Source organism: Lithobates pipiens, unplaced genomic scaffold (assembly GCF_037356315.1).
Source record: "Lithobates pipiens isolate NorthernLeopardFrog02 unplaced genomic scaffold, aLitPip1_a1.2 Scaffold_19, whole genome shotgun sequence".
Lineage (NCBI taxonomy): Eukaryota > Metazoa > Chordata > Amphibia > Anura > Ranidae > Lithobates > Lithobates pipiens.
The window spans coordinates 25624997-25644139 of NW_027507764.1; the positions used below are offsets into that span (position 1 = coordinate 25624997).

The 19143-nt window shown below is 45.1% G+C and overlaps 1 protein-coding gene across 1 annotated transcript in view; it reads left to right on the forward strand.

The window, feature by feature from the left end:
* LOC143995847 (vomeronasal type-2 receptor 26-like) overlaps nucleotides 1-11592 on the forward strand; it is an 81833-nt gene extending 70241 nt beyond the window's left edge. Inside the window, exon 6 of the mRNA XM_077490565.1 lies at nucleotides 10300-11592. Within this exon, the coding sequence (XP_077346691.1) occupies nucleotides 10300-11192 (893 nt within the window). The 3' untranslated portion in view covers nucleotides 11193-11592. The remainder of the gene's footprint in view (nucleotides 1-10299) is intronic.
* The last annotated feature ends 7551 nt before the right edge of the window (nucleotides 11593-19143 follow it).

The window sequence follows — 19143 nt, forward strand, 5'->3', positions numbered from 1 at the left end:
TTTCTCCATCATAACAACCGGATCCTACAAGAAGCCATAGCTAAGGCTCAGGCGGACAGTAAGAGGAACTTCGATCAAAAAAGAAGAGGAGAATTGATTCTTCAAGTCGGGGATCAGGTATGGCTTTCCACTTCTAACTTGAAATTAGCTTGTCCCTCCAAGAAACTGGCACCCAAATTTTTGGGGCCATTTCCAGTTAAGAGGAGGATTAATGAAGTGTCATATGAACTGTCCTTACCTGACTCCATAAAAATACACCCAGTTTTCCATGTATCTTTGCTCAAACCTGCTGTACCTGATCCCTTTCCCGGTAGAGGAACGAGACAGCCTGAGCCTGTATTGATTAATGGAAATGAAGAGTATGAGGTGGAGGCCATTTTGGACTTCAGAAGACGACAGGGACAAGGTCAGTTCTTGATCAAATGGAAGGGCTATGGCCCGGAGAATAATTCATGGGAACCTGCTGTTAACCTGCATGCTGATAGATTAATTCAGGCCTTCTTTTCTGCACATCCGGAAAAGAGAGTCGCTAGGGGCACCCGGAGGTTGCCCCTTGTGGGGGGGCAATGTCAGGGATCCGTCCGTTCTGTGCGAGCGGATCGCCGTTCGCGTGCGCGCGTTAGCGCGATTGGCGCCAGTGGCCCTTTTTAAAGGTACAGCTGCAGATGTTCTGTGCTGTTCGTCTGCAGCTAGTACCTGAAGCAACCCGTTACTCTGCCTGAAAGTTTACCTGATACCCGACCCGGCTTCTGTTTGACTCCGCTGCCTTCTCCTGCTCTGACCCCGGCTTGCTTGACCCTTCTCGGACTGATACCTGTTGCTGAACCTCTGCTTGTTGACTATTCTTCTGCCTCTCCCCTGCTGGTTCCTGCTTGCTGCTGGTCCTGCTTGTCCTCCTGCTCAGAGACCCTTCCGAGCCTGCTACTACCTCTCCAGGTCCGTGGACTGTCCATCTCACAGCCAGCTTGCCAACCATCTTCGGCTGCCATCTGCTGCGGAGAGTTCCTGCATCTGGAAGATCTCCATCTCATCAGCGTCCGCTGCTGCATCTGGCCAGACACTCCTACCCCGCTGTGCTCTTGTCCCTCTGTTCCCCACTTCAGAGAGACTTGAACCAGAGCCGTAAGAGAGGTCTCCTTCCACCAAGTCAGACTCACCATCCAGAGACATAACACCTGGTCTTTGCATTGGTAAATGTTTTGAACGCTACCATACACTAGTTGAGTATTAGTGTAGGGTACAGCAAAGCACAGACTAGGCACATTTTCACAGGGTCTCCCAAGATGCCATCGCATTTTGAGAGACCCAAACCTGGAACCAAATCGTTAGTTACAAAAAAAGTAAAAAAAAAAATATATAAAGTAAAAAAAACAAAAATACTTGTCGTTTTATTGTTCTCTCTCTCTCTCTCTCTCTCTCTCTCTCTCTCTCTCTCCTCTTTCCTCTCTCCATTCTATTAAATGATATATTGCTCAAACATGCCATGGTTATATGTGAAATTACACCCCAAAATACATTCTGTTGCTTCTCCTGAGTACTAGGATACCACATATGTGAGACTTTTTGGAAGCCTAGCCGCGTACGGGACCCTGAAAACCAATCACTGCCTTCAGGCTCTCTAATGCCACATACACACGAGCGGACTGTATGGCGTACTTAGTTCGTCATACAATCCGATGGACAGTCCGTCGTACTTTCGACTGAATGGACTTGACCACACACGGATGCACAAACAGTCCGTCGAAAGCTTGCGTGATGACGTGTACAGCACGTACGACGGGACTAGAAATAGGAAGTCCAAGACACAGCAAAGCACCCTTCCGCCGTGTAAATCCTTTCTGGGCATGCGCTATTCTTAGTCCGTCGAACTAGCATACTGACGAGCGGATTGTCCGCTGAAACCAAAGTACGACGGACAGAATTTCGAAAAATCCGAAATTCTTAGTACGCCGGACTGCACGCTGAAAAAGTCCGTTGAAGCCCACACACGAGCGGATTGTCCGCTGAAATGTGTTTCGACGGACTAAGTACGCCATACAGTCCGCTCGTGTGTACGCGGCATAAGGGTGTAAATTTTTGATTTCACTCCTCACTGCCTAACACAGTTTTGGAGGCCATGGAATGCCCAGATGACCCAATCTTGGAATCCCCCCAAATGACCCAGTTTTGGAAAGTAGCAGCTAGGCTCCAAAAAAGTCCCTGTACTCAGGAGAAGCAGCAGAATGTATTTTGGGGTGTAATTCCACATATGCGAGCAATATATCATTTAGTGACAACTTTGTGCAAAAAAAAAAGGTTTGTCATTTTCCTGCAACTTATGGTAAAATATAAAATATTCCATGGACTCAACATGCCTCTCAGTAAATAGCTTGGGGTGTCTACTTTCCAAAATGGGGTAATTTGGGGGGGTTTTGTGCCATCTTAGCATTTTATGGCCTTCAAAACTGTGATAGGTACGCCCTTAGAAATCCTGAAGGCGGTGCTTGGTTTCCGGGGTCCTGTACACAGCTAGGCTCCCAAAAAGTCCCACACATGTAGTATCCCCATACTCAGGAGAAGCAGCAAAATGTATTTTGGGGTGTAATTCCACATATGCCTATGGCATGTGTGAGCAATATATCATTAAGTGACAATTTTTTGTAAAAATTCATCGTGACATGCTGTTTTGAAGATCGTTAAGGGAAAAAGATTGCAATTTTCGATTCTTAACAATTAATCCTGCAGCTCTAATTTAGGCACTTTATTACACATTCCCTTTTGCATTAAAGTTTAAATTAACCTTTACAGAAAATCTGTAAGGTGAACTTACACTGGACCTCCTCCCCACCCCCCCTGGTTCCGCTAACCTGGAGTCCCGTGATCACCCACAGTGACACGTCAGGTCGCTGCTTTACCGGTCCAGGGATTTGAAATCCCCACAGCTTTCTCTCCTCTTTTACAGTGCTGACAAGATGGGCTAGGTGGGTCCTGATTGATCGCACCATACATGTGATGGCGCCAACCAATTAGAATGCTTCCTATACGTACATTTGTGAGGTACGTTTAGGAGATCAAGCCACTGGGATATCAAATGCCCTGACCAGTGAAGCGGCGACCCAATGTGTCACAGCGGGTGACTGTGGGGCTCCATGTCAGATGAACCTGTGGGAATGGGGAGGGGGTCCAGTGTAAGTTCACCTTTCAGATTTTCTGTAAAAGTGAACTTACCCTTTAAGATATTTCAATTAAAAGTTTCAGAAATATAATAAAATTGTTAAAAGTGAATAACCTTTGGCCTGTTTTACCAAAAACCGGAGATATTTAGAATATGCTGACATAGATATAGTCTTCTATTGTGTGAATTTTGGGGAAATTGGATAACATCAATGTTCTTTTTTGTACATTTAGCCACATTAAACTTTTAAACCCCAAAAAAAAGTACAGCACCCCCCTGACCCCCAGAGGCATAACATGGACACCCAAAGGCAGCTAAGGCTGACATTTTGATCTTGGGCAGATCCTAGGCCAGTGAAGGGCCGTGCGATCAAAGAAAAGTTTGGCGTCAGTCATTTAAAGTACATTTGTGAATGCTTTATTGGATAACTCAATAACTGACAGAGAAGGTATAGGGCTGAGAACATCCATAGCAAAATAGATTGGAACAGAACTCCAGACTCAACAGTCCCTTTGAGTATTTCACAGTGCAGAATCAATAGGAGCACAGGCTGGCACTGGGTATTAGAGAAACAGCTGACTAGGGAATAGAAATAAGATCTTCAGTTAGGAGAGACACCAGACAGGCACGTTAGGTCCTTTCCAGTAACAGCTACCTCCAGTAGCCACCCAGCGTCTCTGGTTCTCCTCCTCAATCAGCATGTGAGGCCTCGTCAAACCTTTCCCACATTTGAGCATTCCCATCTTCAGGACAAGCCTGGATGTAGACTGTACGAAGACTGAGCACATGGCAATTGTCCTAAATATATATGCACTTCCCCAGCATGCACCACTGGCCAAGAAACGCCTAGTGATTGGCTGGTGAGACACACACATGCATAATATTACACCATTGGCTGTCCCACACTATGGACACTACACAAAAGGTGGTGGGGCTACACAAGCTTAATGCCACAAATAAAATCCATGAAACCTCTAGGATAGGTTTGGGGAAGCTGAAAGCTTGGGTTGTGAAAAGTTTCAAGGCAAAGCAGTTTCAAGGCAATTGATTAAGGTTTAGGCAGTTTTAAGTTAAGCCCCATTAAGCTCCCCAAAAGAACAAGCTTAACACCCTCATTTTCTTTGTGGGAGACCAAAATCCCTGACTCTTCTAGGATAGGTTTGGGAAGTTGAAAACTTAGGTTTTGCAAAGTTTCAAGACAATTTATTAAAGTTTAGGCACATTATGGTACATAATCCACTTTGCACTACAAGTGCACTTGGAAGTGCAGTCACTGTAGATTCGAGAGGGACATACAAGAAAAATAAAAAAACAGCATTTTAACTTCCAGGTGATTGGATGATAAAAACTGCAGAGCTTCCCCTCATTTCAGATCTTCCTCTCAGATTTATAGCGACTGAACGTCTAAGTGCACTTTTTTAGTGCACTTTCAAGTGCACTTGTAGTAAAAAGAAGATTTGCCTTTCGGAAATAAACCCCTTAGTGTAAAAAGAGCCTTATGTACCATAATGTGCCTAAACTTTCACGTTGGGATCCTGAGCGAACGGGCGCTCGCTTCCCGGCCGGCATACATGCTGTTTTTAACCTTTTTAACCTTGTGTTTGTAAGTGCTTCCATTTATTTTCCATTTATTATTTATGAAAGCGATTCATACTCGCTTATTATTTGGACTATTATTTGAACTTTCTACTCAAGAAAACCTTTTTTATCACTTGAGACTTTGTTCACTTATTTTTATTAATAATTATTATCAATTTTCAATAATTGGTATTGATCATATATTTAATAATTTTATATAATTTTTTTTTTAATTATAATCTTTATTCAAAACAGGGAGAAGCGGTCCCCAAAATACAACATACCATGACAGAGTACAAAACAATCCATAAAGCCAAAGACTCGCAGTTACACGACTGTCATACATCCATCATATCCTGGCAAGATCTAATGAGAGTGCCGTGTCAGGGTTCGAGATCATATAAACCCCATATCTCCCCGGTACCGGCCATTCCCATACACAAGAAGGGGGCCGCATGTCCCACTTTTTCACATTTTCAAAAAGATAAAAGTAACAGAAGGGAGAAAAGAGAGAGAGAAAGAGAAAGAGAAAAAAAAGGGGGGGGGGGACCCACAATGATAGCCACTGCCCAAGGGCCCCTTTAGGTCAGTTTCAGACACTAAGGTGAAAGCAGGCGGCATCCCTCCAGCGAGAATATGAAGTAATTCCAGTCATTCCAAGTTTGTTTAAAGGTCTCCTGTTTATCTTGTGCTGTAAGGATCAAATCTTCCATCTTTTTAATTTCTTCTACTTTCCTGACCCAATGGAGGGAGGCGAGCTGTGTTTCCAATAAAACGGAATACAGGACTTCGCAGCATTTATTAAATGTCTTAGAATGGATTTTCTATATTTTTTAACCTCTTGAGATCCGCGCTATAGCCGAATGACGGCTACAGCGCGGACCTCCTTTGCCGGGACTACGTCTATTGACGTCGTCCCGTGCACGAGCGGCCTGCGCGCCCCCTGAGGGGCGCGCGCGGCGCGCTCTGTGATCGGCGAGTCTATGAGACTCGCCTGATCACCGATCCGAGCAAGGGGTCGATCCCGACCCCTTACCACATGATCAGCTGTCAGCCAATGACAGCTGATCATGTGACAAAATAGAGCCGGTAATCGGCTATTTTTCCTCCTCGCGCTGACAGCGCGAGGAGAGAAGAAAAAAGCTGATCACCGGCGGCCGTGACCGGGACATCAGTCCCGATCACGGCCAGTGTATCAGGACCCACCTGCCCCCTGCCAGTAACCCCCAGAGCCTTAATAAAGTGCCACCCAGCAGTGCCCCCCATCAGTGCCCATAATGCCACCCAGCAGTGCCATACATCAGTGCCCACAGTGCCATAATCAGTGCCCGCAGTGCCATACATCAGTACCCACAGTGCCACCTATCAGTGCCCACAATCTGCCTCAACAACATTGCTGCACCTCAGTGCCACATATCCGTGCCCATCAGTGTCATCTACCAGTGCCCATCAGTGCCACCCATCAGTGCCACCTATCAGAGCCATCTATCAGTGCCACCTATCAGTGCCCATCAGTCCCATCTATCAGTGGTACCTATCAGTGCCCCTTAGTGCCACCCATCCATGCCACCCATCCGTGCCACCCATCCGTGCCACCTATCTGTGCCCATCAGTACTGCCTTATCTGTGCCTATCAGTGCCACCTTATCTGCGCCTATTAGTGTCGCCTTAACTGTGCCTATTAGTGCCCACCAGTGCCGCCCATCAGTGCCCACCAGTGCCGCCCATCAGTGCCCACCAGTGCCACCCATCAGTGCCCACCAGTGCCGCCTCATCAGCGCATTTCAATGAAGGAGAAAAATGACCTGTTTGAAAAATTATATAACAAACTATTAAACATGATTTTTTCTTTTTTTTTCTTTTGCATTTTTTTTGTTTGTTTAGCAAAAAATAAAACTCCGAGCTGTAATTAAATACCACCAAAAGAAAGCTCTATTTGTGGGAAAAAAATGATGAAAATTTCATTTGGGTGCAGTGTTGTATGCCCGCGCAATTGTCATTCAAAGTGCATCAGCGCTGAAAGCTGAAAATTGGTCTGGGACTGAGGGGGGTTTAAGTGCCCAGTAAGCAAGTGGTTAATAGGGATCTGTGAGAGGTGTAAAAGAAAAAATGCCGCCTCTTCCGGAATTAAAATTTCCGTAAATTTCTGTGTTATGCGTTTTACCTCTCTCCAGAAGACGGTCAAACTAGGGCAAGACCAGAATATGTGAAGCAACGTACCCTCTTCTACCCCACAACGCCAACATCTGTCAGAGGCGGAGGGGGAATATTTATGCAGTTTAGTTGGTGTCAAGTACCACCTGGTTAGAACTTTAAAATTTGTCTCCTGCATCTTGGTGCACATCAAGGACTTAAAAACAAAAGTAATAATACGATGTCTTTGCTCCGGGGAAAATGTATGATTAAGGTCCCTTTCCCAACTGGACAGACATGGTAAATCGGGGTGCTCCGAAGGTGTATTCAGGAGCGCATATGTCTGAGACAGGATATGAGCCAAAGGACCCTCACTCGTACATAGCGTCTCAAAATCCGTCTGACGGCGATCAAATTCTTGGGGATTGGGAAAAGAATGGAGGAAATGATATAATCGCGCTGCACTCCAAAAAGTCAACTGAAATTTTCCCAATGGATCGATCAGGATTGAGATAGCTGGCCATTTTCCGTCAATAACATATTTAGATGCATGGTCCAATTTAGCACGTCTGATTGAATCATACTCTCGGGAATAAATCCCCGGAACAAAGTTTGGATGTCCGAGGATAGGAAATAGAGGGGAGGCCAGGGACGTAAGTACATTTTGGCTAGCCATCCGATAGCAGACTTTCAGAGAGGCCCCTATGATAGGATGTGATTTCAAATCTTTAGGCAGATCTTTGTAGCACCACAGGGCGCTTTTCAGTGGGATACGAGAGTGAGACTGTTCTAATTGCACCCATAGCTTAGTGTATTGATTACGGTTCCAGTCTAACACCCGCCCCATGTGAGAGGCCTGGTGATAGCGTCGCAAATCAGGAAGAGCTAACCCTCCCTGTTGTTTGGCTAATGTCAGTTGTGATCGCTTAAGTCGAGGTTTTTTGTGGGCCCATATGAATTGGATAAACATGGACTGGGCCTGTTTAAAAAATGAGACTGAAATCTGGATCGGGAGAGCCTGAAAAAGATATATAAATTTAGGAAGAATATTCATTTTAATAAGATTGCATCTCCCGAACCATGAATGAAGACCAGAGCGCCATTTTTGAAGGAGACCACGTGTCCTAGTAACAAGAGGGGGAAAATTCAGCGCAAACACACTCGTTATATCCGGCGGGATGTATGTACCTAAGTACTTTAGGGCCGTATACGTCCACCTAAATCGAAAATTCGATTGCAAATCTAATAAGATTTGTGGAGGGACAGCCACCCCCATGGCCTCTGACTTTGAAAAATAAATTTTTAGATGGGAAAGCCCCCCATAAATTTCAAATTCTCGAAGTAGGTTTAGCAGAGAGGTTCTGGGGTTCGTTATCGAGAACAGCATATCGTCCGCATATGCAGAGATCTTACATTCAATATTGCCCATTTGAAGTCCCATTATGTCTGGATTTTGTCAGATAGTAGAGAGGAACGGTTCTAGGGACAGTGCGAATAAAAGGGGTGACAAAGGGCACCCCTGTCTAGTTCCGTTCCTTATGTCTAGAGGGGCCGAAAGCACCCCATTCGCTTTTACCTGAGCCAGAGGGCATGAATATATTTTACTTATCCACTACATCATACGTCCCCCTAGGCCTATGTGACGGAGGACCGAAAATATAAATGTCCAATTGACCCGATCGAAGGCCTTTTCAGCATCTGTACTCACAAAAAGACAGGGAGTCCCGGATGATTTAGCTTTATACACCAAATTAGGTACTTTGATGATATTATCCCGGGCTTCCCTGGTAGGGATAAAGCCTACTTGGTCAATATGAATGAGGGATTGTAGATGTTGCGCCAGACGTGTAGCAAGAATTTTGGAAAATAATTTCAAATCCAAGTTCAAGAGGGAGAGACCGGTCTATAACTCCCACAAAGGCCCGGGTCCTTGCCCTCCTTGGGAATCAACGAGATATATATAATTTTATTCATTCACTTCACTTTGGTTGTGGGATCATATTTGTTTGTTCACTTATAGCGTTTAGTTTAATATATCAATTAATTTAATTTTTTGGTTTATCAATGGGAATATCAGTGTCAGCGCAGCTATTTTTTCTTTCTCTTACTGTTCACATGAAATGTTTTAGCATTATAAAATATAGCTTAACATGAATAACTTTTGGTGTGATTAACCAAATGAGCTGACATTTTCAGAATATGTTGGCATTGATACACTTTTCTATTGTGTGAATTTTGGGGTGAAATTGGTTAACATTTACAGTCTTTTTTTGTACATTAAGCCACATAAAGCTTCCCAAAAAACAAGCTTAATGTCCCTAAGTTTGCCTTTTGGAACGCCGAAATGCATAAAACTTATAGGGTAGGTTTGGAAAGGTAAAAACTTAGGCTGTGCAAAGTTTCAGGGCACATTATTACACATTACGCTACATTAAGCCATTTTCACATTACATGTTTTAGTATGTCTTCAAAAATGTTCTTACAGGATGTCTCTAACTTACTAGCCTACCTCAATGCACTGTTTAATTAGACAACTATGTAGCAAATGAGGTTTAAAGTCCTATACTCAGTGAAGTGATCAGCCCCAGATGATACACAGAGATTAAACAAATCTCCCTTTAAAAGTTTTAGTTGTAAATCTGCTGTCTTCAGCTTTCTACATTCTTTAGAAAGTTTACATTGTGTTTGATTTTTTTTTCTTCCTGTTCCAGCTGTGGGAGTGGAGTCTAGGCATACACTGTGTGACAGCTGATTGGAGGAAAGGCACCCCCCCCCCCCCTCCACATAGGCAGTAGGAATAAAGAAACATGCAGAGCTGTGCTGTGGATAGACAAGCTCTCTGCTAATCTATCTCTAGTCACCCACCCCAACACAAATTTCCAGCTGCTTTTATCTCTTGTGCCGGAGAGCTTGTCAGAAGTTATCATTCTGATAACAGAGGAAAAAAGCAGCAGAAAGACATGGGGCTCAGAGCTTTGAAGAGAGGTAAATAAACACTATTTCTTTACGTTTAGAGGAAAAGAGATTTAACGGAAAGGTTTCTTTATAAGAGCTGTGAAAATTTGGAATAGACTCCCTCAAGAGCTGGTCTTGGCCAGCTCAGTAGATTGATTTAAAAAAGGCCTGGATTCTCTCCTAAATGTACAAAATATAACTGTATACTAACATTTATAGTTAAGTTAATCCAGGGAATATAAGATTGCCTCTTGGGGGGGAACAGGAAGGCATTTTTCCCCAGCTGGATCAATTTGGATCATACTTTGCTGGGGTTTTTTGCCTTCCTCTGGACCAAATGTAGGTATAGGATTGTGTACAAAGGATTATATGATTTAGTTTTTTTCCCCTTTTTATTGGTTGAACTAGATGGACTTTTTTTCAACTAGACTAACTATGTAACTATGTTTTACATTGTGTTTATATTGTTCTTCCTGCAGACAGTGAAAACTGCATGAAATGTCCTGATGATGAATGGCCAAATGAGAAGAAAGATCAGTGTTTTCCTAAATTGGTGGAATTTCTCTCCTACACGGATGATACAATTGTTGCAGTATTTTCACCTGTCTCCATCCTCTGTTGTCTTCTGACTGGTTCAATATTGAGGTTATTTATACATTACAGGGACACCCCCATTGTTAAAGCTAATAACCGGAACCTGAGCTATCTTCTCCTGGTCTCCATCATGTTGAGCTTCCTCTGCGTCTTCTTGTTCCTTGGCCGTCCAGTAGATGTGACCTGCATGCTGCGTGTAACCTCTTTTGGAGTCATCTTCTCAGTTGCTGTCTCTTCTCTACTTGCCAAAAGTATCATGGTGTGTATTGCTTTTAAAGCCACCAAACCTGGGAGTCCCTGGAAGAAATGGATGGGAGCCAAACTGCCCAATGGTATCATTTGTGTCTTCTCACTGGTTCAAGTCATAATCTGTGTCTCTTGGTTGACGATTTCTCCCCCCTTCCAGGATCAGGACACTCACTCTTATCAGGGAAAGATCATCATTCAGTGTAATGAGGGTTCAGTTATCGGCTTCTACTCTGTCCTGGGATATATGGGGCTTCTGGCAGCTGTGAGCTTCATTATAGCTTTTTTGGCCAGGAAATTACCGGACAGTTTCAATGAAGCCAAGTACATCACCTTCAGCATGCTGGTGTTTTGCAGTGTCTGGATTGCGATGATTCCAGCCTATCTAAGCACCAGAGGGAAATACATGGTGGCTGTGAAGGTTTTTGCTATAATGGCATCAAGTTCTGGACTTCTTGGCTGTATATTTTTCCACAAATGTTACATAATTCTGTTCAGACCTGACCTAAATACAAAAATAGTTATCCATTAATAATTAGGGAGGAACGCTGGGTTACCAGTAGTTATAGCTTTACCTCTATTATTGTTATTTTTTGGATTTTGTTAGCATATTGAGAATGAACATTATTACATTTAAACATTAAATACTTCTACGGTAGATGGGGAGTCTAATTTTTGCTCTCTTAAAGATATAAGGACACCGCCGGTATCTGACGCTTTGGATTTGTTGGAAACCTTGTCCCCTGCTGGGTGTAGTGGTTCCTTCCATCGGCTGTTGCATCAAAACAGAACAAAGTAGTCACTTAGTCAGGAGGAACCACAATGTCCAGAGGGGAACAAAACCATCACAAAGGGTTAGATACCAGCACCACCCATCGCTCTTCAAGATGGTAAAAATTTCACGCACCACCCTCCAGAAAGGTAAATATGAAGCATGTTCTTTTATAAGCTGTTTGTCATAATTAATATTTATTATTGTATGCAGATGTATCCAGCTATATTAATATATTAATAAATTAATTTGGCTTGGTGTATTCTACAGTAATCTGTAATATTAGTTGAAGTTGATGAGTCATGTTTTCAGTAAGTTCACATTTTAAATAATGAGTTGACTTCATTTGTTTTCAATAGTTTTTATTAACTTTATAAAACAATAGAGGGGTACAGAATGTTGTGGAAATGTTTATTAATGTATGTTGTCAGATGTCCCCCAATGTCAGTTTTGCTGCAATACGCTCATGCAAGTGTATTCACACATACAGACCTTGGTGGAAGACCATTGGCTGTGAAAACCTTCCTATGGACATGGCTGATCTGTTTGCTCTTTTAGGAATGTTCGTTTATGCCTCACCAAGGGACTGGCCACCTCATGGCGATTGCATTAACACTCCTAGCAAACAGATCTGCGTACATGGGAACCATAGCATAACCATACAAAAATTATGGCCCACTGAGCCATGATAGAGTACAGCTTGCGTCATTGGTAGCGGTGGGAATGTGCATGCGATTGTGTTCAGAGCCCTGTAAGTAGTGTCTAAATTGTGAGACACTTTGTGTCTCAACAAGAAGCTGGCCGCATGGCTCTGCAGACGACCATCTGCACACGTCACTACTGGAATTCTATTTGAATATATACATTTGTGTGATTGGTTCTTTTGAAAGAATACAATTGTCTGGCTGATTCTGAAGCCACCACATTCCTTTGTTATTCATGTTTACAGTATAAATAAAAGCAGCAGATCATGCTAGAGAGGATTTTGCTAAGCTCAATGTGATACCAGCATCTGTCTTTGTTACTTGGAGATATAGAATTGCGCTTTCCCGGCATTATACAAGAAAGCTATGATGTGCTTATTAGCGCACAGAATTATTTGCTTATAAAGAGAAGCTTATTAAATGTCCATAAAGATGGCGGGCCAGGAATTTTGGAGCCAACAGAACTTTCTTATCCAGCGGACCTCGAGGGGGAATACTGATCTAGAACCACATCAGCAAAGGCCGGCCTATGGTAAGACTTGAAGTTTTTTGAACATTTTTGCTGTTCTGTGTTCGGATCTTGCTTTTACTGTCCACTGTATGGGGTAAGTTCTGCTAGTCATAAAAAACATTTTATTTTTTGTAGCTTTGTGTATAATGGCGATACTTTAATTGTAAGTAGGTCTATTAATTGGGGGGGGGGGGGGCACCTTTATTTAAATCCTCTATAAGTCCCATTTAATACAAACGTAAAGTGTATGCTGTGTATGACTGAGCAGGCTGATAAGTAACTGTATGTTGTGTATTAAGTTTGTGATGTATATGAGAAATAGAAATGTATGAATTGTGATTATTACCTATGTATGGGACCAACAAGTCAGTTGTGTATATTGTTAAACTGATACAAGATACATGTCCCAATAAATTAGTAATAATAGGATTTTTATATACAGCTTACCTGTAAAATCCTTTTCTTGAGAGTACATCACGGGACACAGGAGCTTCATTACATAGTGGGTTATATAGGCACCTCTGGTGATTGGACACTGGTTGACCCAATTAAAGAGAATTCCTCCCCTATATAACCCCTCCCATCAGGGAGGCACCTCAGTTTTGTAGCAAAGCAATAAGAAACCACGTAAAACCCAAGAGGGGCGGGAGCCCTGTGTCCCGTGATGTACTCTCAAGAAAAGGATTTTACAGGTAAGCTGTATATAAAAATCCTATTTTCTTGATCATACATCACGGGACACAGGAGCTTCATTACATAGTGGGATGTCCCATAGCAATGCTCAGGTTGAGGGGAGGGAGACACAGATCATGAATCTAGACCGCCAGGGACCTGAGGACCTAAACTGCAGCCTGCAGTACACTGCGCCCAAAGGCGATATCCTCCTGCCCTCTGACATCCACCTGATAGAATCTGGTGAATGTGTGGACTGATGACCAAGTCGCAGCCTTACAGATCTGAGCCAGGGAGGCCTGGTGATGCACTGCCCAAGAAGCACTTACAGCCCTAGTAGAGTGCGCTCTCACCTGAAAAGGAGGAATCTTCCCCTTTAAGTCATAGGCCTGAGAAATAACCTGTCTGATCCACCTCGAAAGAGTGGACTTTGACGCTGCCTGACCCTTTTTAGGGCCTTCTGGCAGAATAAATAAACAGTCAGTCTTTCTTATCTGAGCAGTTGCCTGAAGATAAAGACTGATTGCTCTAACCACATCTAAAGTGTGTAAGGATTCTTCCTCTGTGGACTGAGGGTTTGGAAAAAAGGATGGTAGGATTACATCCTGATTCAGGTGAAAACCTGAAACTACCTTAGGTAGAAAGGACCTGTTGGGACGCATGACCACTCGGTCCTTATGGATAATTAAATAGGGCTCTTTACAGGAAAGAGCTGCCAATTCTGATACCCTTCTAGCCGTGGATATGGCTACTAGGAACACCAGCTTCTTTGTCAGGAGAGTTAAAGAAGCCAGATGCAGAGGTTCAAATGGTTGGGCTTCTAAGGCCGAGAGAACCAAATTCAGATCCCAAGGGCATACCGGAGGTTTGACTGGCGGTCTCATCCGCATAGCCCCCTGGATAAAAGCCCGTACTAGGGAATGTGATGCAAGCGATCTTTGAAAAAAGACCGATAGGGCCGAAATCTGCACCTTGATGGTGCTTATGGCCAAATTCATTTCAAGGCCTGATTGGAGAAAGGCCAAGATTCTGCTAATGACATACCTTCTAGGATGCCATCTCCTGGGTTCACACCAGGAAACATATGCCCTCCAGATCTTGTAATAGATACGCCTGGAGGCCGGTTTTCTGGCATTGACCAGAGTGGAGAGGACTGGCCCCGAAAGACCACGGCCTCTCAAAATGTGGGTCTCAGCAGCCAGACCGTCAAATTCAGACTGCGTAAAGCAGGGTGGTAAATTGGACCCTGTGAGAGCAGATCTGGCCGGAGAGGGAGGGTCCATGACCTGCCCACTGCCAACTTCATGATTTCTGCGAACCATGGTCGCCTGGGCCAAGCCGAGGCCACTAGAAGGACCGGCTTCGTCTCCCTCTTGACCCTTCCCAAGAACCTCGATAACAGAGGGTTCGGGGGGAAGGCATAGATCAGATTGTACTGATCCCAGGGAACTGTCAGAGCATCTGACCCCTGAGCAAGTGCATCTCTTGTCCTTGACACAAAGTTGTCCAGTTTCCTGTTGAATCCGGACGCAAACAAATCCACGTCTGGAGTGCCCCACTTGTGACATATGTCTTGAAACACATCGGGGTGCAGAGCCCATTCTCCTGGGCACAACTGCTGGCGGCTGAGATAATCTGCCTGCCAATTCTCCACTCCTGGAATGAAGACTGCAGAGAGGCACGGAACATGCTCTTCTGCCCAGACAAGTATGCGATTCACCTCCTTTTGGGCTACCAGACTTCTGGTACCGCCCTGGTGATTGATGTAAGCCACTGCAGTGGCATTGTCGGACTGAATCCGAACTGGGAAACCTCGCAGTCTGTGAGACCACTCTCTGAGTGCCATGTAAATTGCCCGAATCTCCAAGACATTTATGGGCAGCAGACTTTCGGTCGCAGACCATTTTCCCTGCGAGCATGTTTCCTGCAACACGGCTCCCCAACCTGTCAGGCTGGCATCCGTGGTGACAATCTTCCATGAGAGGGGAAGAAAGGTTTTGCCTTTCAGCAAATTTTTGGTCTGTAACCACCAGACAAGACTTTTGCGTGCCCGAGGGGATAAACGCATAGGAAGATCCAGGGATTGGGGCTTCCTGTTCCAAATCGCAAGGATGCATCTTTGCAGGGGCCTTGAGTGGAACTGGGCAAATGGAACGGCCTCGAAAGAGGCGACCATCTTTCCCAACAGTCTCATGTACAACCGAATGGAGGAGAATCTTCTGCCCAGAATCAGGCGCACTAGATCTCCAATGGCCAAGGCCTTTGGCTTTGGAAGGAACACCCTGCCCTGAGCGGTGTCGATAATCAGACCCAGGTAATCCAACCTGGTGGTCGGTTGTAAAGACGACTTTTCTAGGTTTATAATCCAACCTAGGCGGCCCAGATGTTCTAGCGTTTTGGTGACGCTGCGACTTAGGCATGTTGCAGTTCTCTCTACGAGAAGCAAGTCGTCTAGGTAAGCCATGACGGCTATGCCCTGAACTCTTAAGATTGCTAAGAGAGGGTCTAGAATCTTCGTGAAGACTCGAGGGGCCGTGGCTAGGCCGAACGGCAGGGCCACAAATTGAAAATGGCGCTGCTCTACCGCGAACCTCAGAAACTTCTGGTGTGCGGGAAATATTGGCACATGGAGATATGCGTCTTTGATATCTATTGATGCCATGAATTCTTCTCCTTGCAGGGAGGAGACCACAGTGCGTATTGACTGCATCCGGAAGGTCTGGATGTGTAGAAACCGGTTTAAGTCTCTCAGATCCAAGATAGGTCTGACACTTCCGCTTGGTTTTGGAACGGTGAAGAGATTCGAATAGAAACCTGAACCCTGATCTTTCGGGCTCACCTCTACTATCACACCTTGGGATAGTAATTGATCTAAGGCCAGAAATAGCGGTTTCTGCTTTATCGGATCCCTGGGGATCCTTGACCTTAGAAAACGGGAAGGTGGAATCTCCTGAAACTCTAGCCTGTAGCCTAGAGATACTGAAGAGATCACCCATTTGTCCTGAATCTCTACCCGCCAGGCGCCTGCAAACTGCAGGAGCCTTCCCCCCACTCGGCCGAGCGGGGGCGCCCCTTCACAAGGATGTCTTGGAGGACTGCTTGGCAGGCTTCCGCCCCCAAGTCTTTTTCTGTCCCTGGGCTCGGCCCTGAGGCTTTGCAGCCGAGGAGGGCTGAGAAGGCCGTCGCCACTGTTTAGAGCTCGACGCTTCGGGAGAAAGAGTACGCCTGAATGAAGGACGTTTACTCTTCTTGACTGGAAGGAGTGTAGATTTACCTCCCGAAATATTTTGGACGAATTTATCTAATTCCTCTCCAAACAACCGTTCCCCTTTAAACGGGAACCCAGTCAAATGCTTTTTGCATGACATTTCAGCAGCCCAATTTTTTAGCCATAGAGCCCTACGCATGTGTACCAGCATGAGGGACAAACGTGATGCTTGTTGGACAGAATCCAAAATCGCATCAATTATGAAACATAAGATGTGAGGCATCTCTGCATATTTCTCTACTTCCTCATTAGGAAGGAGTTCAAACATCTGTTTAACCTGTTCCTTAAGGAACTGACACAACCCCACGGCTGCGACTGTAGGTTGCACCACAGCGCCGGCCATGGAAAAGGAGGCTTTTAACAAGGTTTCCAGTCTTTTGTCAGCTGGGTCCTTAAATACCTGCGCATTATCCAAAGGACAAGTTAGGTTTTTATTCACACAAGAGATAGCCGCATCCACAGATGGGGCCCCCCATTTCTTGGTGAAGCTTTCCTCCACGGGATAATACATAGAAAACCTCTTGGGAGGAGTAAACAGTTTATCGGGATGTCCCCAGTCCTTATACATCAAGTCAGCCATTAAAGGATGAATTGGGAAGGAACAAGCAGTCTGTGGAGCTTTCCTGACTCCCAGGGAAGAGACAGAGGATGTAGCGACTTCAGCAGCTGGCATTCTGAACGTGGTACGCACCAATTCAGTATAATACTGCACCTGCTTTCTGAGTGCCTGGGAGGAGGGGACTGACTCCTCATCCTCTGACTGATCCGACTGCTCATGATCCCTTTCCAAAGATAGGGATCTCTCCTCATTTTCAGAGCAGCTGTCTGAGAGAGGGATCTCAGCAGAGGGAGGGGATCTACCCCTTTTCTTGCTATCTTTTAGGGAAGCAGAAATAAAATTCATTATCCTCCCTTCAAAACTCTCCAATGAAGCCCTAAGGGAGTCCTCAGTGACATAGACCGGGGCTGCGACATTAGGAGAGGCTGCAAAGCCTGAAAGGGGCACTGACTCGTCTTGAGATGCAGGCTCCACTCTTGCAGAGGGGGATGGTAATCTGCATGCACCTTTAGAACCCCTGGACCCAGGCGGTGACCTGCCAGTGCTTTTGTTACCTGCCCCTGAAACCCTCTTACGAGGAGACATAGTACTGAGCTACAAAGCAGAGTTACTAGTGTAAAATGCAATCACTTTGTTGTGCTTAAAGTCTCACAATAAATCAATATAAGCTTAACTGCACAATATGATGCCGAGTAGGTGTCTTAAGGTTCGCCTGGATCCAATCCCACGGATGCTTACAGCCCACAGCTCCTGTGTCTCACCTTACAGTCCCCTGACGCTCTGGGCTTTTAAAAACGGCCGTTTTGGCGCCTGCATTGCAGTCTGGAGCACTTGATTGTGCACAGCTGGCAACCACACCCCCCCCCCTTTCCCTATTAGGCCGGGAGCGCGCCCGGCGCGCGTGCACGCGCCCGCGCGCGTGCACGAGGACCGCGGGATCCGGGGGGGGGAAGGGGAACCCAAAAGGAGTGACCTGGGACCCCCCGACCTGCGTGGGACCCCTTTTTTACTTATATTGTGGCAGGGACTGCAAGGAGACGTGAATAGCTGGGAGAACCAGGCATTTCACTGAGCGTGTTTGTTTGAAAGGCATGTAAGTATGCATCAGGCTTGCTCTTACTCCCTCAAGTGGTGGAAACCAGGTAAGACATACAACTACTCAAAATGAAGAAATCCATTCATATATTAAAATATATAGGATGACTTCCCATACCTGTTCCCCGCCGCAGGAATTGCTGATTTCAGACCAATTCCAGCCTTCACCCATCACGGCGGGTATTGTTAGCCAACCTTCAGGCGTATCTGGGAATCTTACGAAAAGATTCTCCTACCTGGGCCTTGTAAAAAACTCTGCCAGAAACTTACGGGCGCCCTGAGTAAACAGTACCCCAAGTCTGGTTGTCCCAGAGTCCAGTCTTCCAATGGAGAGGACTTACAGGCAAAACCTCGTGTCTTCGGCAGACGAGGCCCGGGTACCATACCATCTTGGGAGTCAATTATCGGCCCGAGGTATGGATCCGGTTTGTTGTAGCCCTTCGGCCCTCGCCGGGACCCGCATAGAGCTAAGTTTTACGTGACCATCGACCAGACACTGGCGAAAAAAAAAAAAACTGAGGTGCCTCCCTGATGGGAGGGGTTATATAGGGGAGGAATTCTCTTTAATTGGGTCAACCAGTGTCCAATCACCAGAGGTGCCTATATAACCCACTATGTAATGAAGCTCCTGTGTCCCGTGATGTATGATCAAGAAAATATTTTTCCCCTACAAATGGTTTAGTGAACTTTGATGTCATTTAGAAAAGGTTTGGTTTTTTGGTTTGAAGTTGTTTGAAGTTGTTTTGAAATTACTGTAGGACGTTGTTTAAAAAAAATGGCTGCCGCATATTCAAGTGGCCACATGGCTGGGGGGGGGGGGTGGCAATGCATTGCTGGGACATGTTTTGCAGGTTTCTGGGCAATGGCATCAACAATAGCATGGGGGAGCTCTATTGTTTTGA